We start from the raw sequence: 25,922 nt of genomic DNA on the forward strand, positions 1-25,922 counted from the left end.
CTATTCTGCCCCGTCCCATAATGTCACGTTCGGTTCCGTCCCGACCATTCCTGTCCAGTCTCATGCCGTCCTGGTGAGACCTATGCTGTTCCGTCCCGTCCCGTCTCATGCCGTCCTGTTGAGACCTATGCTGTTCCGTCCCGTCCTGTCTTTTCGTCCTCGTCCCGTCCCATCTCATGAGGTCCCGTTGAGACTTGAGACCTATGCTGTTACGTCCCGTCCCGTCCTTTCGTCGTCGTCCCGTCCCGTCTCATGTCGTCTTATTGAGACATGTGATGCCTCCGTCCCGTCTCATGCCGTCCCGTTGAGACCTATGATGTTCCGTCCCGTCTTTTCTTCCTCCCCGTCCCGTCATCCATCGTCCATCGGGGGAGGCTTATCAGCGAGGAAGACGACGACCCACCTCCATTCTTCGCATCGTTCGATCTCGCTCAACCCGACCCGCGATGAAATGCACGGGCTTTCGGCCGCCGATGGTTTCCTTGACGGTAATCGCGCTCGATTCTTCTAATTTTTCAATCTTTTCTTCTGCTTCTGTTTTTCAATTTTTCCAATTTCTTCTTCGTCTGATCGGCGAAATTTGTGATGCTGGGGCGCAGTGAACCAGGGCGTGGAGGATATGATCAAGTTCGCCGCGAACGAGCCCTCGGCGGGCCTTTACTACGTTCAGCTGCACGCGAGGAACTCTGTGCCCAATGTCCTTGAGCTCAAGGTAATCGAAACTCTGATGTGTTGCTTGTTTTGACGTTTTATTTTTTTGCATAATTTTTGTCCCACTTAATCTCTGATGCTTCTTGTTTTGACTTCTAATTTTTCTATGTTTTTTGTCCGATTTAATTATGCAATTGCTTGTTTTTTGTTTAATTTTTGTCCCCTTTATCTCTGATGTTGCTTCTTTTGACGTTTGATTTTTGTATAATTTTATCCCCTTCAACACTGATGTTTCTTGTTTTGACGTTTGATTTTTGCATAAATTTTGTCCGGTTTAACTCTGAAGTAGATTGTTTTTACGTTTGATTTTCGCATATATTTTGTCCCGTTAAACTCTGAAGTAGATTGTTTTGACATTTAACTTTTATATCATTTTTGTCCCGTTGCTTGTTTGAACGTTTGATTTTCTATAATTTTTGTACCCGTTAAACGCTGAAGTTGCTTGTTTTCACGTTAAACTTTTCTATAATTTGTCTCCCCTTTGACAGTGAAGTTGCTTGTTTGACGTTTTAGTTTTTGTCCCCTTTAAGACTGAAGTTCAAATGATAGGATGCCTATAGGTTATCAGAGTTGTGGGATTACTTTGGGAAAGTTTTTCCTTGGGAATTGATGCAGAGCCTATTTGAAGAGCCTATTCAATTGAACGTTTTAATTACAAACTTGACAATTATGAGTTAGGCGATTATGTGATTCAACCATGGATGCTTAACATGGATCATATCTGTAATATCCTCATTCCATTGGAAACAAAATCTTTTTGAAGGAAACAATGAACTGACACCATTTTAAATCCCGGATCTTCAAATGCTGAGATCAAATAGGTCTGTGAATTCTGCAAATTCAGTTCACTTTGAATTGTGTAGGACTCGATTAGTTATTCTTATTTTTTTGGTGGAAGATGATGATATCTTTTCAAAACAAGCACCTCATACAAGTACGGATAACGCCCCCTTAAGAGAAAATATTCCTCTCTGGTGTACAAATGGTAAGAAATAACCTCAGCTGGATCAGCACCAAACGCCATAGCGAGACACAGGGGAGAGGAATCCTCTTATCCAGTTCTTCTGTAAACATATCTTCCCTCGATCTTTCTATTTGACAGGTTCGGTACATACTTATGTCGATTTGCCTGTGTAATCTTCTTCATCTTCTGAAACACTGCTGGGACCTTATCCTTATTTCTCCCCAGGCTTTCAACTAATTCTGTAGGTGAGAGAATGAGGAAGTCTCCGTTGAGAGGTGGACACCAGTCCATAGTTCCATTCGTTATGCCAATTCTGAATGGGCCTCATATTCGTAGATCCATTCGATATGCCTTCTGGTGGCCATGAAGAATGGGCCTCATATTCGATATGCCTTCTGGTGCCAAGATCCATTCATTGTCCTTTGAAAGAGAGGGAGGTAATGATTGGCTTCTGTTACAAACACTCAGTGACACTCTGCACGGTGGAGTCAGAGGGTAACCCAATTCTGAATGCCTCTGATATGACCCTGTCGTATCTATGTTATATTAGCCATTTGGCGCATTAAGAAGGCATTTCTGCCATTTTACCTTGCTGAATCTTCTCTTTAAATAGGGCAGCCCTCTCTCTTTGGGGGGCAAGCCAAGAAGAATGTTTAAGTCATTGTTCATTCTGACAATGATCGTGCTACATGACTTAACTTCCTTTTCTTCCTCTCTCTCCCACTTGATTGATCCTTAGTTAAGGTTGGTGTTACGTTCAATTGGTTCATTGCTATAGGATCCCAGCCAGGATTTTATCAGCCTCTTTTCCTATTCTCTTAATATTGGGTACATACCAAAAATCTCTATGAGATAGTGTGTGATGAACTTTCCTGGAAAATAACTTCATCTGATTAGGTCTGATTTCATTCAGGCCTTAGCCCTGGTTAAAATGGCCTTGAGAAGGAATACGACTTGGTCTCATGCAGTCACCCGGTAATCCATCTTGCCATTAGAAAGATGTAGGAGGTGGATCCCTCTCATGTAAGGCCTATGTCATCTATAAGGGATTGGGGAACAAGGTATTGCAGCTGTATTCAGCTCGATGCAGCCGCTCTATCCTTTGCTTGAGTTTATCAAAAGTGAGTCATCTGGACTAATTTTTTTGTGCGAACAAATACGAAATCTTGTCTCTGATACCAGATTCAAGTAATTGGAATATGTGATGGTACGTTCGTGGGATGAGTAAGGGCTTCAGATGTCTACGAAAATTTGCGATGTCTCCACCTACACCAGATACCTGCAAAGATCCAGATCGGAGGAGCTAAGAGAAAACCAATCCACATTGGATCTAGGTCTTGGACAGATAGGGAATGTGAAAAAATCACCAAGGCTTGGTTGGCACCAAACCTAGAGATAAACTAGAGGATAGGTTTTGGCGTGTCTCATAGACTTTGACTTTGATGAAGCCTTGATGGCTTGACCATGATGATATTAGTGTAAATGGGTGTCGATGTCAACGTCAACTTTCCGTTGGCCCAAATGTTATCTGTCATTCACAGCGGCAATGTCAACTATGCTAGTTGACATTGACGGACTATTGATGGCTTGATAAACCTTGTTGCTGTAATATAACAAAGCTTTTGAGAATCTTTTCTCATCAACATAAGCCGTCGGTGGTATCCTGTCAATTTTCATGCTCAATGCCAATGTTCATGCCAACGTGAACGAAAGTCAATGACCATTTACCCAATTGTTCTGCCATAAGCATTTCCCCTCTGCCCATTTGTATATTTAACTGAGAAGGTTTTTGTTGAACTGGAGCTGCCAGGATCTCTCTCTTTCTCTCTCTTTCTCTCTCTTCTCTCTTTAAGCTCCATTGTGAGTGGGCCACACCCTATAAGTGGCCCACATGGGAACCTCTTATCCTTTAAAGCGCTACTTACAGGTTCCCACGTGTGATCTCCCTCTTTAATGGTCACACATGGGATCCTCCCTAATGAACCTCCCACGTGGGAGCCTCTTTAAGTGGCTCACACGTGGGAGACATGTGTAGGGGGCCTTTAAGGGGCCCCAAAAACCCTAGCCGAAAAAAAAAAAAAGAGTAAGAGTGATTCTTGTTCCTTTCTGTCCCTTCTCAGGCGCCGCCCCTGGCTGGAGCTCCTTCCTCCTCTATCCTCCCTCCATTCTCTCAATTCTAACAGTTTTCATGTGTGGAACTTCGTATATGTGGTCTTCTTTTTTCTCTTATTGAACTTGTATGAGGGCAGATGGTGAGTTAAATCATTGATTCTGGCATTGGATTTGCATTGATGCCTTCCTTTTCGACATACTTGCCCAATTAAACATCTGGTTTTTTGCTTTCAGGATAAGATTGTGGAGAAGACTCATAACATGATGTTGCAAACTGAGGATTCGGAAGATTCCATAACCTGCGTGAGATCAATGTCGGAGTGCAGCTTTCTCATCATTCATGAGATGCTCAGGGACATCAACAAATCCCTGCATCTTCTGTCTACTGCGCAGCCACACAAAGGGTATTTTCCCTCAGCCAGTATGCAGAATTATTATTTTTTGCCAGAAAAATATGACATCCAAACTCTCCATTCCAAATAGATATTGCTGGTAGTCATTTTAAAGTAATTAAATCGTGATATTTCTTGTCTGCCAGTGTATACGTGCTATTGTTTTGTGGTTTTACTGGCTTGACGATTTAAAATTAGCATCCTTTGTTTTAGACAAATACAATTCTGGAGAAGAAATAATGCTGCAGACAACCTGCATTCTAAATCAATGTGCCTCCTCTTCTATGAAGTGAACTTTTATGGTTACTGTTACGATCCCCATGGAGATCTAACAAACTCAAGAAACAGGACAAGGGATGGAAAGGAGGATAGGAGAGATGGAAGAGGTAAGAGAGAAGAAGAGAGAGCGCAATAGGTGAACAAACTCTCAAGAACCTCTGAATCGGGAGTTCTTGCCCTCACGAAAGCTGGATGCAGCTACTCGTGCCAAGAAACCACAAGGTGATCATTCATCAAAAGTTGGTCTAATGACCTTACAACAGGGTATTTATAACCCTACGATTTCAAGAATCGGTTATTTCATAAGGACTCTAACAGTTACATTACTACTCGAGGGGGGGGGGGAGAGAGAGAGAGGGGGAGAGAGAGAGGGGGGGAGAGAGAGAGAGAAAGAGAGAGCAAGGGGAGAGAGAGAGAGAGAAAATGAGAGAGGGAAGGGTAGAGAGGGGGGAGTGAGAGAGAGAGAAAGAGAGAGAGGGAGGGGTAGAGAGGGGGGATAGAGAGAGAGGGAGAGAGAGAGAGAGGGGGAGAGAAAGAGGGACAAACCTTGATTTAGGTTCATGTTGGAGTAGGGGGGGGAAAAGAAGTCAAACAGAGGGCCGGGGATTGATGTGGGAGAGCGTGGATGATCATGGAATGGATTGGATTGGAGGAGAGCCAGCTGACGATCCAGTGAGGCCATGGTGAGAGGAAGGGGATCATTGATCAGGTGAGGGGACAGGAAAGAGACAGAGAGTCCTCTCAGTCTTCCAAGAGGCAACTTACCTTCAATCTCACCTGCCCTCGTAATAGTAGGGTTAAACGTGTTCAAACAGAGGAGAAAACTAACTTGAACACTAAACGACACAATGGGCTAAAGCACCAATTATACTCTTGGCGTTATAGAATCATATCAGATAGAAAGAGAGAGTCTCATTTTGATCCAAACATGGAAATTCTGTTATTTAACCCCGGGCGACATACATGCAATGGAAAACCCCTGTCATTTCCAATGATATGACTTTCTGAGTGGAGTCTGGTATTTTTAGATGACTTCTGTTAAAATTACTTGTTTTTATTCGGACTGATTTTCATCTCTTTTATTTCCATTTGTCGATATATTGGGACTTTTGTACTGCATTAATCGTTAGTTTTTATTGTTGTTACTGTCACTCCTAACTATCTGCCCAGTTGTTCCTCCTTTCCTATGCAAGTTTAGCCACAGGTCCTTTGACGACTTTTCTTCTGCATGAAGACTCTTGAAATTGTAACCATGACTTCTTTTTCAAATAGAGAGATGTTATGTGATAATAATCCTCGAATGTCTCACTTGCATATACATTTGGCCAAAGTAGTTCTCAATTAACATAGGTTGAAATTGACTAGTAATCTAGAAGATAATACACAATGAAAAGTTGTAGTAGGTGACTGAGGTCTAGCACCAGGTGTGATGAGATCTCCCTCACTCTCTTTTGTTTGATGAGGGGAGGATTGATTCAAGTTGAAGAAGGAAAAAAAGGAAGGAGAGTCGGGAATCCAGACAGAATATTATTAAGATCACTTTATCACTCTTGCCGGAGCAAAGAAGAACATGGAAATGACCGTGTCCACACTGTACTGCATCATTCTCGCCGGAGCAATATGAGCCCTTTGCCTGGGGCCATATCGTATGGATAGTCCAGAAATCTTGTAGGAAATCTCCATTTCAAGGTAAATAGCCCAAAGAAGCCTCCCTTCGTGTGCTTTATTTCATACTGCAGAGTGGATTACCGTTTCTTTAGGTTTTTAAATCTGTGAGCTAACACTTTTTATGTTAGTTCTGGATCTACCTCGTCAGACTGAAAGTTTCTCTCTCAAATGATTATACTTTGATCTCAGATCTGCTGCATTAGGTCTTTTATTCTGTGAGCTAAAAGAATTGTATCCTTAGTTCTGGCAGACATCTTCAGACAAAAACTTTATAACTAATCTGATAATATTTTGATCTCAGATCTGCTGCATCAGGTCTTTAATGCTGTGTGCTAAAAACATTTTAACCTTCGTTCAGACATAAATTTCTCTTCAGAAAATAATACCTCATTTGATATATCCTACTGGTTCAGTAGGAAGTGAAGGATGGAAAAGAGGCCAGGCTGGTCGACCATATATTTGTCGCGTTCATATATATTACTATTAATTTTGGGTTGATCACAGATTTCAGGTGATCTTCTCTCTTTTTCTTCAAAAAAACATATTTTGATCTCAGATCTGCTGCATCAGGTCTTTAATTCTGTGTACTAAAAACACTTTAACCTTAGTTCTGGAATTACCTCTTCAAACAGAAATTTCTCTTTCATTTTTCTGTACATGGATCTCAGACCTGCTGCGTTCTAATTTTATTTTCATCCTTCTGTTGATATCCAAACACACAAGTGATCTCATGACATTTTATCGTCTTTAATCATGTTTATTATACAACAAACACATTCCAAATAATGCCAAGTCTTCATCTTTTTATGTTTGGCTACTGCAGGTTGCTTAGGAGTTCAAGTCGTGGTTCTTATACACAGATTGGCGTTTCCTCCATGACACATGACCAAACCCTGGGTGGAAATGAGCAAGTTGGGTATTTATCCTCCGTCTTTAGCTCAGTGAAGCAGAGAGCTTCCATGCTAAGACGGCCTCTGGTCGACTCCATGCCAGAGAGCCATACAATGGCCTCGTCTTCAACGCCATCCTCGTCAATGGGTGACGTCTCTGCTACTCATGGGTACTTGGAGGCAGAGGGAGAAGAACTTCCTATGTCAAGCGAGATCGCAGATGAGTCGAATACTGGGAAACAATTAGCGGTTGATGTGTTGGAACCAACGTTGGATACTTTTGAGAAGTTCAAGTTGGAGCATGAAGCCAAGCTCGAGCAATGGCTTGAAGAGTGTTAGGATGTGATCAAAGTCCACCTGGCATTTAAACCCGGTTGGCTCTGAGATGCTTCCAGGCGAGTCACTTCTCCCATCTGTAGAGCTAGAACGATCTGCATCTTCTTCATGTAATTTTTAGTGGTTACATTTTGATTTGCAAAGTTCCTCTAACCAGTGGAGGTCGAATTGATGTTATAGCTTCTCAGATTTAGACAAGTAACGACCGAGTGGTTTGGCTGTGATTATTATGTGATTCAATGATTCTTATATTCCATTATCTATCTCAATGTCTTTTATATGGTCATTTGGTAGTTAGGATAATTTTCCCATTTCTCTTTAAATAGATATTGCCCTATCCTTAGAAGGGCATTCAAGAAGTAAACTGGAATAGTGTTGGGTCTCTATCTCTCTCTCCTTGTTGATGTCCATCCCGCCTCTATCCCTCTTCTAGGTGATGACACCCATTTCGCAGACCTGATGTCAGCTATCTACCTGCCATTGTCCGATCGGATCTTCAGCCAGCTCCTGAGTACGTCGATCCCACTTATCTCTGTCTCACTATGCCTCTATCTTTGCCAATATTTGGAAATCATTCCTTTAACTTAAAGATTCTATCAATCTATCTGTATCTCTATCTGTATATGTACCGCAAACTCTGTCTATCTCTATATCTATTCATCACTCAGTCATTATCTTCCTTTTTCTCTCTATCTGTACCTCTACCTCTATGTCTGTCTCTGTATATATTTCTAACTATATGTTTGTCTATCTCTATCTCTTTCAATTGTGTGCGTATTTTTATATCTATTTTGTATTTTTATCCACTTTCTAGATGAGAGCCAAAAACCCTAGTGGTTTTCAGGGTATTTTATCCTTGAAAATGAATATTTTAGATGTTTTATAGAGGTTACCTAGGACTGGTGAGAAATTCCCTGACGGAACCTACATTACTGAGAAATAGAATGCCGATAAACTCTGGGAAAATTACCACTTTTTAATGCTAACTAACGTTCTGATGGAATCCACTGATTATTGGAAGATGCCTAAGATGGAGAACCCTAACCCCATTGTTCTGGGTGTATGCTACCTCTTTGGAAGCCCATAAAGTGCATGATTCTAGCTCTCTCTCTCTCTCTGATGTAGCCCAAAATCCCATTTTCTGAGTCCCGTTAGCATTTTGTGGCCCAAGAAGAAGATTCTTCTAGAACTAACAGGATCTGCAGAAATTTACTTAGAGCCCCTTAAAATCCTTTGACAAGATTTTCTATGACAGGATCCTCCGACAAGATTTTCTCTGACACAATCTTTAAACAGATTCATGCTTGACAGAATCCTCTTGACAGATTCTTCCTCTCCAGGATCTCTGCTCTAACTTGTCAGAGCTGCATATCTTCTCTTTTGTCCAATCAAGATCTTCTTGAGCCACATAAATATCTCCTGACTGATTCTGCAAGCCCCAAAATCTGCAGGATATCTCTGCGCAGGCCTGTCAGGCTGCGGATCCTCTATTTTAGCTTGTCAGAATTGTTTTTCTCAATATTTTGACTTGTCATTTCATGGGTACAGTCATTTCGGACTACTCGGCACTTGTTGTGGGCTATTTAAGGCCCCCATGTACCCCTGAATGAGGATTATTGAAATCTATTATTTATTTGAACTGTTGGTTCTCCCCTCTGTGTGTTCTCTTTGCTAGAGAGTACTTAGCTGCTTGTGGATTCAAGCAAACCCCTTGTGGACTCAAGGGTTGGAGAAGCTAGTTCTGTTGATTCAGGACTGGGCTCCTTCAAGTAGAGCAAGGCTTGTGGATACAAGTCCTGTTTCTACACTGTTCGTGTACTAAGGTTGCGTCACTCTCCCTCTCATTTCTTTCTCTCTCTCCCTCTCCTTTCTCTCTCTCCTCCTTCCCTCTCCCTCTCATTTCTCTCTCTCCTCCTTTCCTCTCCCTATCATTTCTCTCTCTCCCTCTCCCTCCATCCCCCTCTCTTCTCTCTCTCTCTCTCCCTCTCCTTCTCTCTCATCTCTCTCTCTCATTTCTTTCTCTCTCTCTATCCCTCCCTCCCTCTCTTCCCTCTCATTTCTCTCTCTCCATCTCATTCCGTCTCTCTCTCCATCTCATTCTCTCTCATCTCTCTCTCTCTCATTTCTTTCTCTCTCTCTATCCCTCCCTCCCTCTCTTCCCTCTCATTTCTCTCTCTCCATCTCATTCCGTCTCTCTCTCCATCTCATTCTCTCTCATCTCTCTCTCTCTCATTTCTTTCTCTCTCTCTATCCCTCCCTCCCTCTCTTCCCTCTCATTTCTCTCTCTCCATCTCATTCCGTCTCTCTCTCCATCTCATTCTCTCTCATCTCTCTCTCTCTCATTTCTTTCTCTCTCTCTATCCCTCCCTCCCTCTCTTCCCTCTCATTTCTCTCTCTCCATCTCATTCTCTCTCTCTCCATCTCATTCTCTCTCATCTCTCTCTCTCTCATTTCTTTCTCTCTCTATCCCTCCTCCTCTCTTCCCTCTCATTTCTCTCTCTCCATCTCATTCCGTCTCTCTCTCCATCTCATTCTCTCTCATCTCTCTCTCTCTCTCATTTCTTTCTCTCTCTCTCTATCCTCCTCCCTCTCTTCCTCTCATTTCTCTCTCTCCATCTCATTCCGTCTCTCTCTCCATCTCATTCTCTCTCATCTCTCTCTCTCTCATTTCTTTCTCTCTCTCTATCCTCCCTCCTCTCTTCCTCTCATTTCTCTCTCTCCATCTCATTCCGTCTCTCTCTCCATCTCATTCTCTCTCATCTCTCTCTCTCTCATTTCTTTCTCTCTCTCTATCCTCCTCCTCTCTTCCTCTCATTTCTCTCTCTCCATCTCATTCCGTCTCTCTCTCCATCTCATTCTCTCTCATCTCTCTCTCTCTCATTTCTTTCTCTCTCTCTATCCTCTCTCCCTCCCTCTCTTCCCTCTCATTTCTCTCTCTCCATCTCATTCCGTCTCTCTCTCCATCTCATTCTCTCTCATCTCTCTCTCTCTCATTTCTTTCTCTCTCTCTATCCCTCCCTCCCTCTCTTCCCTCTCATTTCTCTCTCTCCATCTCATTCCGTCTCTCTCTCCATCTCATTCCCTCTCATCTCTCTCTCTCTCATTTCTTTCTCTCTCTCTATCCCTCCCTCTCTTCCCTCTCATTTCTCTCTCTCCATCTCATTCCGTCTCTCTCTCCATCTCATTTCCTCTCATCTCTCTCCATCTCGTTCCCTCTCATCTCTCTCTCATTTCTCTCTCTCTCTCTCTCCCTCCCCCTCTCCCCCTCTATACATTTTATGGCTTAAAATTGTATAACACATTCCACATCTGGTTCATAATTAAAGTGATGATATCATATTCATTAACATTCATCTGTGATATCAATAAAGAGTTCCAAAGATGTTTAAAACAATAATCTAATTCTAATTATAAGGTACTACTGCTTTTTATTTATAAATGTATGTCCTAAATATTCCTTTCCATGTAATATAATATTTATCTATATTATGCATGAGTTCATTAAAATAAATTTTTATTTATTATTATTTATGCAGGATGTTTATAGTGTAGTCATTGAATACAATAAACGATGCAGAGAAGTATGATGTGAGAATAATGCAATGATTAATTATATTTAACCATGTAGTCCAAATATTCCTACTTGAACGATACTCGAGACAGACTCCAAACTATAGAAAGGCACTATTTTATCCAACTTATATGATTAGTATGTTTGATTTGATTGATCCAACTCATTTAACCATTAGTGTAGAGCACTAAGGACAAACAATAGATGATATTTAGGGAAAGGGTTCAAGAATTGATCCACATGAATCCTTGAATGATATTAGAGCTAAATGTCAATAAAGCGGATTTATGTAATGGTTATATAAGTAGTCCTTGGACTTGAGACACCAAAGACAACTTGTGGATGGACGGTTATGCTTTTACCATGACTTTCGAGTCCCTAACAAGATGATCCAAATAATTTTTAGCTCATATATAGTAATAATTATATTAATGGGACTGAATAGTCAAGACATGAGTGTCCACCATCAGTATTGGAAGAGATTGACTGGAGGAAGAAGATGCATTAAATCCTTGGCCAAGGTAGTGCAGCTATTTAATAATTCAATACCCCAGTCATCTACATTATGCATTGTTACTAACTATAATGAAAGATTAAAGTTTGATGACTAACCATATCCTATGTCCTTTGGGAGTCTCGTGCAGATGAAGGATTATACATATATGATAACTGATGAAGATAAAGATTCATTGAGAGTTAAAATACTACTCTTTATTTTCTGGAGCATAGGTGTAGCTTGGAATTCCATGGGCTAGAAACGTAACCCATAGATTGGGTCAAATCGATCCTTGATTAATTAGTTTATACGCCAATATAGTTAATTAATGCGGGTGGTCAATAAATATTATTAGGCCATTAAATTTATTAGCTAAACTGATGCATGGGCCTTGAGTGTCACAAGCTCAAGATCTATGAATGTTGATGGATATAATCAAATTATAAAGGCATTTGAAAGTTCAGAAATAAGTATATGGGGGGGGGTTTCACCCATTTTAGGTGTCAATGCCAGCCAAAAATGGGTCTTTCCTTTGTCTTATCTCTTTCTTACGTCACTCCTCAAATTTATATGATTTGATAGTGAGTATATCTACAAGATCTTGAAGTAGAGTTAAAGACGTTGAAGAGGAGATCTCATTGCATCGTTCACATTGATACACCTAAAGATAGGGCACATGAATGGCTTGAAGGGATTCTTCCGAGGAGTAGAGTTAGAGTGTTAACAGTTTCACACAAGGTGATAAGATGATATGTAATTTGTAGTTTAGTCTGATCTGTTTTCAATGCTTGTGTTGCATATATCAGTTTGAATGATTAGGCAAAGGAAAGAAAAATCTTAACATGTCTACTCTTTGGTGGGTGAATAATAAACTTTATGAATATCATGTAATGATGTCCTTGACTAGGGTAGTGGAAACATCATAAAAGGTGTGCTTGAAGATTTCTCAATGCATCAGTCCTAACTACTAAAAAAAGGTTTCATGAAAATTTTAATTAAATTTCTTGTACCTTCGTGAATACACAATGACTTGGGAACACAAGTGTTGGTGATCAGACTTATCAACTGGGTTAAATTGATCCAAGATAGATTGATTGTGGCTTAGTTTTAATGCATAAAGCCATATCTATATTAATTATATATATATAATATACTTATATGATGTGGATTCTCCTGGGGTGATGCCTGAGTGGTTATATTTGATGATTTCCAATAATTTTTTTCTATGTTTGTTCAAACCCATCTTGGCCCAAAACTTTTCCTCTAGGATTCTTTCAAGTATGACATCACCTTTTTCTAGAAATATCTGACATGTAGGTAAGAAGTATGAAGATAGTAATTTATGTTCTCATCATTCAAGATCAATAATAAATATTATTTTAATTTTTAATTATTTTATAGTATAATCAATATATATAGGTATATTTAATTAATTATACTAATGGAGTCATTAACGATACTGGTACATGGGCATAGAGTAATGTTCATTGAAGTCCTAAGTGTGAGATACCGAAGTTAGTCACTTCTTGGTGGTCTCTTTTATACCTTCTACTTATCCCCCTCCCTTATCGGTTTGCCTTGTAGCGCCAAGCAAGAACAAGACCGAGAGATTTGATATGTTGAGGACTATGTGGGCATTTCTAGAGGTCAGGACTTTCCACATCTTCAAATTACTTATCCGAATAACCAACATGTAATGGATATGTTTTTGTCCAAGGTGATAATGAAGTTGTCAGGTGTTTCAAGTTTCGAGTGTTGAAGGTCTGATTCAGTTTGTATTTTCTATGGGCAATTATTGTTTAAGATGCCGATGAAACATATACTTTTATACACTGAAAAATAAATATTATAGGCTGCAGGCCCCTGAAAAACGGACAATTGAAGCTTCAAATTTTCATTCCCACAGCATCATCTTTCTGAATCATATACATTTGTATTAGATCAGTTGTTAGGTGGCTAAAAAATCTATAATCAGTGCGTTTTTTTTTTTGGAAAATCCATAAATAGATTTCTCTCTCAGTGGCAACATTCTTTTTGGCTTCAAAATTTTTTACTTATCCATTAGGTTTAGAATAACATCAATAGATTCAATATTTATCAGAATATCTTAATGATTTGTAAAGATTCCTTATTAATCCAGAAAACCACCAGGTCAGTTTGAATTCGAAGAAGTCAATTAACAACAGGAGGATAAGCTTCTGTATCGTTAGTAAAAATACTAAAACTGAAATGTAATCAACAATAGATGTAAATAAATAACAATAATTATTGGATGCTGTGTTTCCGTACCAAAATATGTGAATTTCTTTAAATTAGAGGTACGGAAACACAGCATCCAATAAATAGAGTAAATAGAGTCAGATTGAAGAATCATTAGATAAATCTGAATTTTAGGTATTGAAGAATTAATCGAGTTTAATTTAGAAAGGCTTGGGAATATCGAGAAGAATTATATACATGGTGATTTGACAAAATCAGAAAACGACTTCTTGGAGCATCAAATTTAGTAAAATTTAAATAAAGAGGTATTTGGGACAGGAAAAATATGAATTACGATCTTAATAATAATTTTAGCAAATTTTAGATAAATCTGAATTTTATGCTTTGAAGAATTAATCGAGTTTAATTTAGAAAGGCTTGAGAATATTGAGAAGAATTATAAACATGGTGATTTGACAAAATCAGAAAATGACTTGGAGCATCAAATTTAGTAAAATTTAAATAAAGAGGTATTTGGGACAGAAAAAATATGAATTACGAGCTTAATAATAAATTTAGCAAAGTTTTAGCTGAGAAATATGGGATTGAAGTTTGAAGTGAATGTATAATTAAGGTGTATCACATTTGGGATTTTTGGCTTCAAAAGAAACTACAACAATTCCCACCTTGATCATCCCTTCCAACGTCGGAAATAAACAACATGAACCTGCAGAACTTGGGGACAGTCTTAAATCTCAAGCAATCGCTATTAATCAAGTGAGAAAGAAATTTAAAACTATATCAATGATTCTTGTGAGGCAAAGGATTTTTCAGAAACTCAAAGAAATAAATGTTTCTCATGAGATACTGCAAACTTAAACCACGGCAACATAAAACCTAATCAATAAGCAACACTAGATCATGCCACCATTTTGAAATATTTAATTAAGCTCTCACATATTTGACATAATTTTTCCGTTTATCAGCTTTCGAGATGATTTGGGCCCATGTTCACCTCTAAATTTGGGCCCAGCTTTCAAGATCACCTCTAAATTTGGACCCATGTTCAGAGAGGGTAACCTTAGAACAAGCGTGGATCTCAGTCAAGTAGAACCGGGTTGCACATCTTAATATTACTATAAATGATTTCAAAAAAAAATATTACTATAAAAAACAAATCATTGGGACTTGTAACAACAGAATTATGCCCACCCGCCTCAAAAAAAAAATATTACTATAAAAAACAAATCATTGTGGATTTAGCCGGGCTTATGAAATATTCGGAACCATAGCGTGTACAGTCAGTTGATTACTAAATGTGGTGTCATTCCCAAGAGATTACAAGAAGGTATGAGACGGTACCTTCAACATGACGTGGAAGCGACCGCTATTCAAATGATTTACTTGCTTTTCTTTCTCTCTTTATCCGCTTTCTTTTTACAAGACTTGATTTATTTAATCAGGTTCTTGGCGGAGAATTTACGAGCAGAACCTTTGGTTTATCCAAAGGTCAAGTAAAGAAATGTGATGCTAATCATCAATTCACAACAGCGTGACGTGTGACTTTACGAGCGGGCGCAAAAGGCGAAAGACGAGAAGACGGGGAATGAAAGTCCGCACTTAAAGTCAAATTAGGCTTTTTCCTATTTTTTTCCCTCAAAATCTTATAGCAAACAACTTAGAGACAGTGGGATAAATGAACTCATTTGATTAATAATTCTAAAAAAAAGGGGTACCTATTATTCGCTAAGAAACACAAAGAACAAGGGCTGTCAGATTGCAAGATCCTATAAAAGTCCAGATGCCAATGCATCTTCAGAATCAACCTTCACCTGAAATCCAAAGAATCTTAAAATAAGAAAAAAAGGGTACAAGAATCTAGGGAAATTTTAGGTTAACACAAAGGGCGTGAAATCAATTTTCTTCTATGAGAGAAACACGCAAGCGGGATTAACAGAAAAAGGGGCATGAAAATTCCAAAAAACATTCATGTGAAAACAAAGAAAATCCAGAGAATATTGAAGGAAGAAAAAAGGGTATGAAAACGAGTTTCTCCATGTGAATAAGTATGAAATATATTAAAAGAGGGTATAAATTATATAATTTTGAACGAAGAGAAAAATGGAATAAAATGAGTTTCCCACCATCAGAAAAAAGACAATTAAGGCACAACGCTATACAATTCAGAGAATTTTTAAGGAATAGAAAAGGGTATGAAAATGAGTTTTCCTCTATCAGAAACATACACTACAAGCATAAAAACTATAAAATTCAGAATTTTATTGGAAGAAAAAAGACACTGGCGGCATAATAAACAAGGTATAAAATTCAGAGAATTTTGAAGAAAAAAAGGGGTACAAATATGAATATTCCTCCCCGTGAAAGTAAGGCAGTAAGGCATAAAAAAGAGTAAAATCAAGAGAATATTGAAAGAGAAAAAAGTTTGAAATTGATCTTACCTGATTTAGGTGGTCTAACAGGGCGGCTTTCATAAGTCCCTTGAGTCTGTCGCATTCATCTACTAAATGGCCCGAACTTTGTGCCTCGTCAAGTAGACACCAGAGGCGCTCGATGGCCGTGTAAGGGAAGAAAATTGCCGACATTCTCTTCCTCCGCAAGATTTCTCCAGGTCTCTGAATGACGGAAAAATACAAGTGCAAGCCAGATTCAGGAGATGCAGTAAGAGTGGGAGAGATATCGAAGGTAGAGAAAGAGAAAGACGTAGACGAGGGTCATCATTGCGTTACTTTCCTCTAAATATCCGAGCAACAATGCACAGTAAGAGGGGAAGAAATAATGAAGAGGTAGAGAGAGAGAGAAGCAGAAGAGGGTTATTATTAGCTTGCTCAAGATATCCAAAAAACAATGCAATCAGAGGGTGAGAAGTAATGAAGGTAGCGAGAAGCAGGTGAGGGTTGCCATGAAATTAATTGACTAAAGATATTCAAGCAACAATAAGTAAGAGTGGATAAATAATTAAGGAAGAGAGAGAGAGAAGCTGATGAGGATTACCGAGGAATTAATTGATTGAAGATATCAATCAACAATCAGTGAGGAAGAAGAGAGACGAGAGACGAGAGATAGAACAGACAGAGAAGAGATAGAGAGAGAGGAAGAAGGGAGAGAGAAGAGATAGAGAGTGAGGAAGAAGAGAGAGAGAAAGAGATAGAAAGAAAGAGGGAGCGAAGAGAGATAGAGAGAGAAAGAGGGGAAGAGATGAGAGAGGGAGAGAAGAGAGATAGAGAGAGAAAGAGGGGAGAAGAGAGATAGAGAGAGAAAGAGGAGAGAAGAGAGATAGAGAGAGAAAGAGGAGAGAAGAGAGATAGAGAGAGAAAGAGGGGGAGAAGAGAGATAGAGAGAGAAAGAGGAGAGAAGAGAGATAGAGAGAGAAAGAGGGGGAGAAGAGAGATAGAGAGAGAAAGAGGAGAGAAGAGAGATAGAGAGAGAAAGAGGGGGAGAAGAGAGATAGAGAGAGAAAGAGGAGAGAAGAGAGAGAGAGAGAGAAAGAGGGGGAGAGGAGGGAGAGAGAGGGGAAGGGGGGAGAAGAGAGAGAGAGAGAGAAAGAGGGGAGAAGAGAGAGAGATAGAGAGAGAAAGAGGGGAGAAGAGAGATAGAGAGAGAAAGAGGAGAGAAGAGAGAGAGAGAGAGAAAGAGGGGGAGAAGAGAGATAGAGAGAGAAAGAGGAGAGAAGAGAGATAGAGAGAGAAAGAGGAGAGAAGAGAGATAGAGAGAGAAAGAGGGGGAGAAGAGAGATAGAGAGAGAAAGAGGAGAGAAGAGAGATAGAGAGAGAGAGAGAGAGAGAGAGAGAGAGAGAAAGAGGGGAGAGGAGAGAGAGAGGGAGAGAGAGGAGAGAAGAGAGAGAGAGAGAGAAAGAGGGGGAGAAGAGAGATAGAGAGAGAAAGAGGAGAAAAGAGAGATAGAGAGAGAGAGAGAGAGAGAGAAAGAGGAGAAAAGAGAGATAGAGAGAGAGAGAAGAGAGAGAGAGAGAGAAAGAGGGAGAGAAGAGAGAGAGAGAGAAGGAGGGGGGGGAGAGAGAGAGAGAGAGGGAGAGAGAGAGAGAGAGAGAGAGAGAGAGAGAGAGAGAGAGAGAAGCTGACGTGGGTTACCGTGGAATTAATTGATTGAAGATATCAAGCAACAATCAGTAAGAGGGGATAGATAATGAAGTTTGAATGAGAGAAAGAAGCTATGAAGGGGTACCAAGGAATTAATCAACTAAATATAATCAAGCAACAATCATTATGAGGGGATAAATAATGAGGGTAAAGAGAGAGAGAGAGAGAGAAGCAGATGAGGGTTACCGTGGAGTTCATGGACTCCAGATATTCAAGCAACACTGTGGTAGCTTCGGCATAGCGGCCATAGTCAATATACAACCGGAGCAAAGTCGCGGGGTCAGCTTCTTGCCCAGTCATGCCCCATGTTCTCGGACCAGCCTGTATCGAGGAGAAGTTAATTGCTGGTATAGTATGAATCAGATACGAGCCGAACTCAGTCTATAACTGGGTTGGCACGATAAGGGCATCTTGGTCATCATTGACACCTAACTAGGATTGGCAGACACTGACGAATCTGTCATCGTCATCATTATCCTGGAATCTCGTCATATTCATTGTCATTCATCCGTCTTTTATTTAAACTGTTAATGTTTAAATAGGCAGATTGAGAGAGACGATTTGGTTAAATAGGCTGTACCCCTTCCATGTCGAAATATGTGCTAAATAAATGTCATAATAGCCTGGAAGAGGACAATATTCACCTTGAACATGCGAACAAGCCAAAGGGGCAGTTCAATCTGCGGGTTTGCGAGGAGCAACGTCTCAGCTACGATGGCAGGCAGTCTTGGATGTAGTTTCTGATACTTCTCCTGTAGACATGTGCATGTGAATTATGTGAGCGCTCGGGAAATAATACCATGTCAGAGTAGATTTTTACAAAATATTTATCCATGTGGTTTGGAGAAGTAAAGCACTCGATCCCTAAATCTTGATAACTTAAACAACAAAAGGTGACCAATAAAATCCCTAAATCTGAATACCTCAAACCTAAAATAAAAAAATACTACCCACAAACCCCTCCAATCAAACACCAAAAAATTAACTTCAATTAAACTTCCGTTTTGAAAAAAGAAAAAAGAATACTCAAAGAGAGGCTAGTAACATAGGTCTTACGCAATAATCCGAAGTTAAGAAAATATACTGCTGAAGAAAAAGAAAAGGGATTACTTACAAGATAAACCTCAAGTGTTTCCCAGTGCACAGTTGCCTTAGGTTGATAAATTGATCCATCCAGTTTTTTATTGACAATTGTCACATCCTGAGCAGATTTCAATAGAAGGCCAGAACTGACAAAAATGATTCAATGTAAATAATAAACGCATAACCTCCCGGCCCCCGGGAGAAAATTGGAGTTGCATAAATCTAAATGGAGGAAGAAATTACCCCGAGAAAGCTGAGTATGCTCTATTTTCACAGCATTTCTCAGACATCTTGACAAAGACTTTCTCCAGTTCTCTGAGAAGCACACAATTTAACACCAGAACAAGGATAGTAACAAACGGTTAATAATAGATGATTACTTTCTTCACATGAATAAGTACCTCTTTAATGCAGAACCTTTCCAGAACTTTAGGAGAACGGTGAAGGCCATTTCATAATAGTCTGCTAGGACCAGAGCGATGACTATTTTTTCTAGACTGAAATCATGACCTACGAGGAAAAGTACAAGCTTATAACGACTTAAACAGCTTGTACGTCGCAAAGAAAGACAATTTATGAAATCCATATACCCATAGGTTTAAATATGTAATTTCCTTGTGCAAGCAAGTACTGTGCTGAAGCAACAACGTATTCCTTTTCTAGATCGTCAATGTCGAGGTGGTCCTTCGTTACCCACGATAGATTTTCACTGGCAACAACTGAAATTACAGTTCATGCAATATGAGGACATTGTGGTATAATGATCGAGAATTAAATTATGCCAACCACATAAACGAACAAGGCAATAGCTTCTCCAAAGAAGTGAGTAGATCCCCAAATGTAACCTCAGAAACAAATTTACAATTGAGGAAAATAAAATTTCCGACATTAAAAGGGATTTTTTTACAAAAATTTCTCAGAGCAAAGCTTCGAAAGATAATAACATGCACAGGCCATTAAGTAACCAGATGAGGTTCTGATATGAATCTTCCTAAAGTATACAAGAGGAATAAATTGATATTGATATTGCAAAACGACAGTTATGACAGTTATGACAGAAGGAGAAATAAATCGTTAGAATCCTCCTGGGCATCAAAACAACACAACATCCCGACGAAAGTATCTGAAGAGGCATTCACAATTGAGGCACTCCTTCATGAAGAATCCAGGGGGCACGTCCAACAGATACCACCCTTGGAGATGTTCGAAGAAGGCTACTGAAGTATAACTGTCTACATTAGGATAGTATAAATATGTGTAAAACATGTATGTATGGTAGGAAAAGTACTCTCCAGAGATAGTGGGAGAATTTCCTAGGGCTCTTAAGAGATCCTTAAGAGATTGGGAGGCAAAGTAATCGTCTTGTAAGATCGCTCCTGTAACAAGGGTTCGTACACTTGTACTTGTTACTGTGTTATATATATTGTTATTGTTCGTTTGTTCTAGTCTTAATCGTGCCATTCTGAGAGGACTGTATCAGGTTCCCAAACCCAGCAAAGACGATTGAACAAACAATTGAAAGTTTTAGAGAATTTATTGGAAATGTAATAAGCGAACAATGAGCCAAAATAATAGAAAAAGTGCATAGACCAGTGAAGTTTGACGTACTTCCTTCCAAAAGGTCTTTCCGCGCTCTTTTGTTAGGTGAATGTTGATCAATGAGGCATGAATCAACATGACTGTCGATCCAAGCATATGTAGAATTCACAAGTTTTAGCGCGCTGATGGCAGCAGAGAGTCCCCAGATTCTCTCTTCAAAGACTGGAGCGAGTTCTGACAGTTCCTCAGACTTTTTTTCCATTCTCAAACGTACAGTAAACCTGTACATATAACTTGCTGCCTTCCGCCAGTTGTTACGTTGCGATTCAAAAGAATAGAGTATCTTGTAAAGATTTGGATTTGTCATCACATCAGATCGTTCGGCCTATCACGTAGAGAGCAATATTGGAATAAAATTGAAATATAAAGCTTTCCAAAGATGAGTATTGCTTGGATAGCATTTGTATTTACCTTCCAGAAAAGCTCCCGCTCTACTTTATCTAGCAAACCAACAAATGGAATTTCGCCGTTGCACAGAAGCTGAGAAATAGAGATACCACAGAATATTCATATGCTAAGTATGGGGGTGAAGACTAATGGAGGTCATTCAATAGCTTAGTAAAGGTGGTAACGGGAAATTGGAAATCGAGCTACTTCAAATTTCATGTCAAAGGGACGTCCAAAGCTTCATCCCCGTGGAAAGCTTACGAGAGAATATAGTATTTTTCAAAGTAATTGATGAGGAAGTCCGATAAAAAAATATTTACTTGAATTGCGGATTCGGTAGACATTAACCCTTATAGAAGAAACCACGACAGCGGAAAAATTAAAGCTAGTATTTGACACGACCTTCAAACCCATTTAACTAAAGGCTCATTCCGGTATGGTCCCCTTAAAAAAACAGTAAGAATGGGCCATTTGGACCAAAGAGATGAGGGAGCACAAACTAGGGTTTAACAGTCTGGTCTACCTGACTAGATTCAAATTAAGTAAAACAGCTTGAACGATCAAATAACCTTGATCGAGGATAGGATCGATCAACTTAGCCATATCAAGATTGGAACAAATTAGCCAATCGGATCTTGATCATCATTTGACTGTGAGATAGGTAGATTGGACCTATTTGGCCCATTTTGTGGAATGAGTCGATGATTCCAATTGACTACTGCCATGCGCCAAGCTAGCTAAATGAACTACAGAGAGAGAGACAGGGAGGGAGGGAGGGAGGAGAGAGAGAGAGAGAGAAAGAAAGAAAGAGTGAGAGGGACCTCAGAATTTAAGGAACATAATCCTTATTAAGACGATCAATTGAACTGGCTGATCGAGGATAGGATCAATGTTTGATCCCCTATGACGATCATTCCAGTGGGCCCAATCAACCCAATTGATGATTCGATCAGAATTATGACCGAAACGTTGAGTGAAGGGATCAAATACAGAAATTTTCTACGTCTAGACATAACTGACTGAGGATATAAAAATGCTACAATTCTTTCCAGAAATTTACAGAGTCGGAAGTACCCCGAATCTTAAACAGTATTCATCCGGAGAGAGAAGATTATGTATTTCGGGTTAAGTGGTTGGGTTTCGGGGTTAAAGGTTAGGTTTTTAGAGACTAAGAGTTAGGGTTTATGGGGGATGTTTCAGATTAGAAGGTAAGATTAAGGGGTAAAGAGTTGAGAGTCCCGATGTAAGGTTTATCTTTGGGGCATAGAATCTTGAGTTTATGTCTAAGGAATAATTTTGGTATAATTTGTTTATGGCAAGATTCACTAACAATAAGAAACAAAGCAGTATCAAATGAAGTTTAAGAGTAGGTGGTGAAACCTTGATCGGACCACGTTCACAGAGCACAATTATGAAACGCCTTAGACATATTTCCTTGCTGTCGTCATCTGGATTCGAAATAATTGCACAGTATGCGTCTTTGTAGTTGCAGAGATCTAGCGTGAATTTGAAGACATTCGACCACAGTCGCCCTCTAACTGTAGTCCCTGGTTCATGAAGAAAATTTTCATCATCACAGCCATTGGTCAAGTTAAGTACTTCATCCACTTGTTCAAGAGCAGCGAGAGCAAACTGACAAGCCCCTTCACATATGTTGTACTGCTCAAAGATTTGCATGGCCCATTGGTAGTAATAAAATTTCCACACAGTCGTTGGCATAGCATCACCTGTGATGATGAGCACATTACATAAAGGCTGGCTTTTGAAAATATCACCCATCTCATTACCTCACCGTACCAGCGCAAGGCAAATCCGCGTGGGATGCAAGGTTGGCCAATGCAAGAGACAGTCCTCCTGACGCAGCTCTGAAAGAAAAAAATTAAATTAATGACTTTACGACAATTCATCTTGACAAGGTTGTCGTGATTTTACTTTCAAATAATCATTATGAGAAAGTTGAGAAATAATCCAACTACTTGATCTGTGATCCCTTGTTCATGACGTTATGAAACCTCATTTCATCCAAATTGTTTTGTTCCAGGGACAGATATAAGAGGAAAACGTTACCTAACGTCGTATCGGTCATTTAGAAGTTAAAATTGTATACAAAACTGCTCCAGAGGGTGGTGGAAAGAGATGATCCAACGGGTGAGAGAGAGGAAAACCGTACGTAAGATATTTCAGAGAGGCATGTTATTTGTATGATTGCGAATAAGAGAAAAATAAAATAAAATAATTAGATATGCAAGGAGAGAACCGAAATGAATAATGAGTGGACTAAAAACAATATGCATATCAGTGGGGCACATTCTCCAGTCGAAGTAATTTTAACCATACGAACGGAAAACGTTTTACTCAGTTGACATAATTTTTAAATATACGAAAAATTGGAGGGAAAAAGGAATATGTTGAATAATTTTTCCGAGAAATAAAAAGAAATGATTATTACATTGCATATTATATCCAGAACTCCAGAACAAACGAATTATTTCCAGAAAGGAAGCTGCAAGTACTTACTGGAAGAAACAGCGAGTAGCTTCATCAATTTTTGAGTCTTTCTTTCGCCCATAAGATCCAGCATGTGCTCTCAAGATTATGCAGAACCCAAGGAGATGAAGGGAAGCTACCCATTCATCATGGCTACACCAATCGCTCTTAGAATCTTTCCTTAGTCTTGATTGAACATCAGCCATACCAAGCAGGACCTTCAATTGAGAAATCACTGAATCAGGTCATTGAATCCCCTAGAAGGAAAACAATCTAGATGAATCAAAGAAACTAGAAGTGGGAAACCTCAGCAGCTTCGTGTTGGCCATGAGAAAGCATGTTGGAGGCTAGAACAATAGCGCAACCCATGGAATAGGAACCCACTTCTTTTCCCCGAATAATCCGACAGGCAAAATCCATGACCAAGTTAAAAAATTGCCCTGGTGGAGGAAGAGAGCTTGAAAGAACAAAGCCGTATCCTTCTGATGAGACAGAAAAATCAAGAAGACAGGCCAATGTAATATCTGACGTACCAAGTTTTCCCTTCCACGTTCCACTGTCTTTCTTACTACCTGAAACAGTAAAATGCGCGGTGTTAGAAAACAATTCCAATAATTAAATTCTATGAAAGTAGGTAGGATAGGCGCAGACATGGATATAAAAATTAGATATCAAACTAACAAACATGGATATAGCAGGACACGAGCTTTACAGGACATAAAGGTAAGGTGACCTTCATTCACTACAACTGGAGAACATAGTGAAAAACAACAAATTCAAGTAAAACCTGTAATCCGAAAAGCACAGTTTTTTTTTTGAAAACAAGTCCGAAAAGCAGAGTTTCATAAAAGATATATAAGACCATTTACCTAGACGGTATGGCCATGAACTACTTATGCAAATAAATATTAAAATTACCAATTCGCAATGACGAGAGCCGAGAGCTGAAGTCCTCGACAGGCGGTGATTCCGTGGTTGTAGTTGTCACAAAATATATTGACAGCCAATTAATAATTATATCCTCAACCCTTGGAAGGAGATTTTGCCTTATCCTGGAAACGTCATTTTGCATCAAATCGGCCTGAATCAGACAAATTATTGATTAAGACAAACCCACGGGAATCATACCAAGCAAAATAATAATCCAAACATCATGTAAGGGAAAAATATACGTTCTCAAAATCATCAAATGTTTGGACTGGATCATTACGATTAAACCATCTCCTACAGGCCAATGGTGATAAAGATGATAAAGCAGGCGTTGTACTAATTAAAGAACAAATCAGAATTCAACTGTGACCCTTCATTTGATAGGAAATAAGTTGAGCTTGAGAGAATGTCCCAACAGAATATTGAAAAAAAAGATAAGACAGAATAAAGTGAAACTTTAGAACCAATATAACTTTCTGATGAAAATCGAAGCAGATCAAATACCTGAACACCTGCGTTAACCAGATATCTAAGAAACAGCAACATGTTAAACAATACGTCGAGCATCCATGTTGCCATTTGTGACGTCGCCTGAATCAATATGCACGAATTCACAGAAAAACTTGTTTTCAAGTTCGTGCTCTGAATTTTTTTTGGCACAAGCTGCAGCAGATAATTTTCGACGGCATCTAAAACAGATCCCCAAGACGAAGCCAATGCCAATAGCTCGTGAAGAGATAGAGCCATTTCAACCGAAAATCTCCTATGGCTTCTATGCTTGACTAGCTGTCTCTCACGCGAGGTTGGGATGGGACCCACCGGTGTAAAATAACCGCTCTCCAGAACTTTAAGTAAATAAGAGGAGATGTCTTCAAAAGAGAAGTGTTCTGGGCTGGTTAAGGACATTAACATTGCGGCATAAGATGCTCTACCCAGCTGTTTGCCGATTTTGCCAATGGATCTTAACACCATTAAAGTGATGTCCCGTTCCAAATCAGAGGAGAACGATATTTGATGTAATCCATTGAATGAAGCTGAGATTCATGGAAAGTTTCAGTTTAAAAGCATGAACAAAAGTTTGAAAACGTTGAAACAATGAATAATGAGGAAACACTTACAATGTGAAAGAAGTTCAAGGTGCTCCCGGTTACGGAGTACAGAAATTGAAGCTTTTCTGACCAATCCAACGGTTCCAGCAAAAGAATCAAGAAACAAACTGTAAGGTCTGTTGGCTTCGTTCCAATGTTGAATGTATCTGGCACTAAAGTTCTTCCAGAAACGAAACATTGAGATAAGGTTTGCACTAAGGCCCTGCGCAATAACGATTTCTTGAACAATTAGCCCAGAAAATCACAACGGAATGATCAACTACAGTTAAAAATGCACAATACCTCACTGTCTATAATGGAAAACAATTCTTTTCTCAAATCAGAGACGCTGAGGGTTTGAAATGCATGGTCCGTAAGATTTTTTCTGTAATCGAGAATGGTTGCACGCAGCGCATTGCTTTGATGAACACCAGGCTGGAGCAATCTGCTCAGGAATATTGAAGATAAAATATACGGAGCCTGATCCTGCAAAATGTCCAGCGGCATCTTAAGGTTTTGATGAATTCGAAATATTATAATTTAAACCCTCGTTATATTTTTTTTCAAAAATTACTATAAAATAAAAACGTGGGTAATCGATACTTTGTCATCGG

At 39.4% G+C, this 25,922-nt stretch overlaps 2 protein-coding genes across 10 annotated transcripts in view; one reads left to right on the forward strand and one right to left on the reverse strand.

Moving 5' to 3' along the window:
- The first annotated feature begins 337 nt into the window (after positions 1-337).
- On the forward strand, positions 338-8,987 carry LOC144716546 (MEF2BNB-like protein). 6 transcript variants are annotated; one of them, XR_013584925.1, is made up of 6 exons: positions 338-488; positions 600-712; positions 4,022-4,191; positions 6,950-7,411; positions 7,786-7,863; positions 8,649-8,987. XR_013584925.1 is itself a non-coding variant. In XM_078591689.1 (4 exons), exons 1-4 carry the CDS (start codon positions 452-454, stop codon positions 7,353-7,355), a joined length of 726 nt encoding a protein of 241 aa, XP_078447815.1. In that variant the 5' UTR covers positions 338-451; the 3' UTR covers positions 7,356-7,603. The 6 variants fall into 6 exon arrangements, 1 of the variants encoding a protein (XP_078447815.1); XR_013584926.1 differs by having other exon boundaries at positions 8,678-8,987; XR_013584923.1 differs by having other exon boundaries at positions 8,693-8,987.
- A 5,180-nt stretch (positions 8,988-14,167) lies between these two features.
- Positions 14,168-25,922, reverse strand: part of SAR1 (SUPPRESSOR OF AUXIN RESISTANCE1) — a 29,841-nt gene continuing 18,086 nt past the window's right edge. The window contains exons 10-28 of one of the 4 annotated variants that reach the window (XR_013584928.1): positions 25,612-25,794; positions 25,339-25,531; positions 24,725-25,254; positions 24,209-24,371; positions 23,597-23,862; positions 23,321-23,508; positions 22,601-22,668; positions 22,184-22,530; positions 20,828-20,896; positions 20,426-20,741; positions 19,408-19,536; positions 19,219-19,327; positions 19,061-19,132; positions 18,849-18,963; positions 18,379-18,486; positions 17,921-18,055; positions 16,078-16,251; positions 15,355-15,450; positions 14,168-14,345 (exon numbers count right to left, since the gene is read on the reverse strand). Coding sequence is in view for 3 of the 4 variants with exons in the window: in XM_078591690.1 (XP_078447816.1) it covers positions 15,406-15,450; positions 16,078-16,251; positions 17,921-18,055; positions 18,379-18,486; positions 18,849-18,963; positions 19,061-19,132; positions 19,219-19,327; positions 19,408-19,536; positions 20,426-20,741; positions 20,828-20,896; positions 22,184-22,530; positions 22,601-22,668; positions 23,321-23,508; positions 23,597-23,862; positions 24,209-24,371; positions 24,725-25,254; positions 25,339-25,531; positions 25,612-25,794 (3,210 nt within the window). In the remaining variant the exon portion in view is untranslated. Of the gene's footprint in view, positions 14,346-15,308; positions 15,451-16,077; positions 16,252-17,920; positions 18,056-18,378; positions 18,487-18,848; positions 18,964-19,060; positions 19,133-19,218; positions 19,328-19,407; positions 19,537-20,425; positions 20,742-20,827; positions 20,897-22,183; positions 22,531-22,600; positions 22,669-23,320; positions 23,509-23,596; positions 23,863-24,208; positions 24,372-24,724; positions 25,255-25,338; positions 25,532-25,611; positions 25,795-25,922 lie in introns of those variants that run through there. The other 3 variants (XM_078591692.1, XM_078591691.1, XM_078591690.1) reach the window with 3 other exon arrangements.

Source organism: Wolffia australiana, chromosome 2, assembly GCF_029677425.1.
Source record: "Wolffia australiana isolate 7733 chromosome 2, ASM2967742v1".
NCBI classification, from domain to species: Eukaryota; Viridiplantae; Streptophyta; class Magnoliopsida; order Alismatales; family Araceae; genus Wolffia; species Wolffia australiana.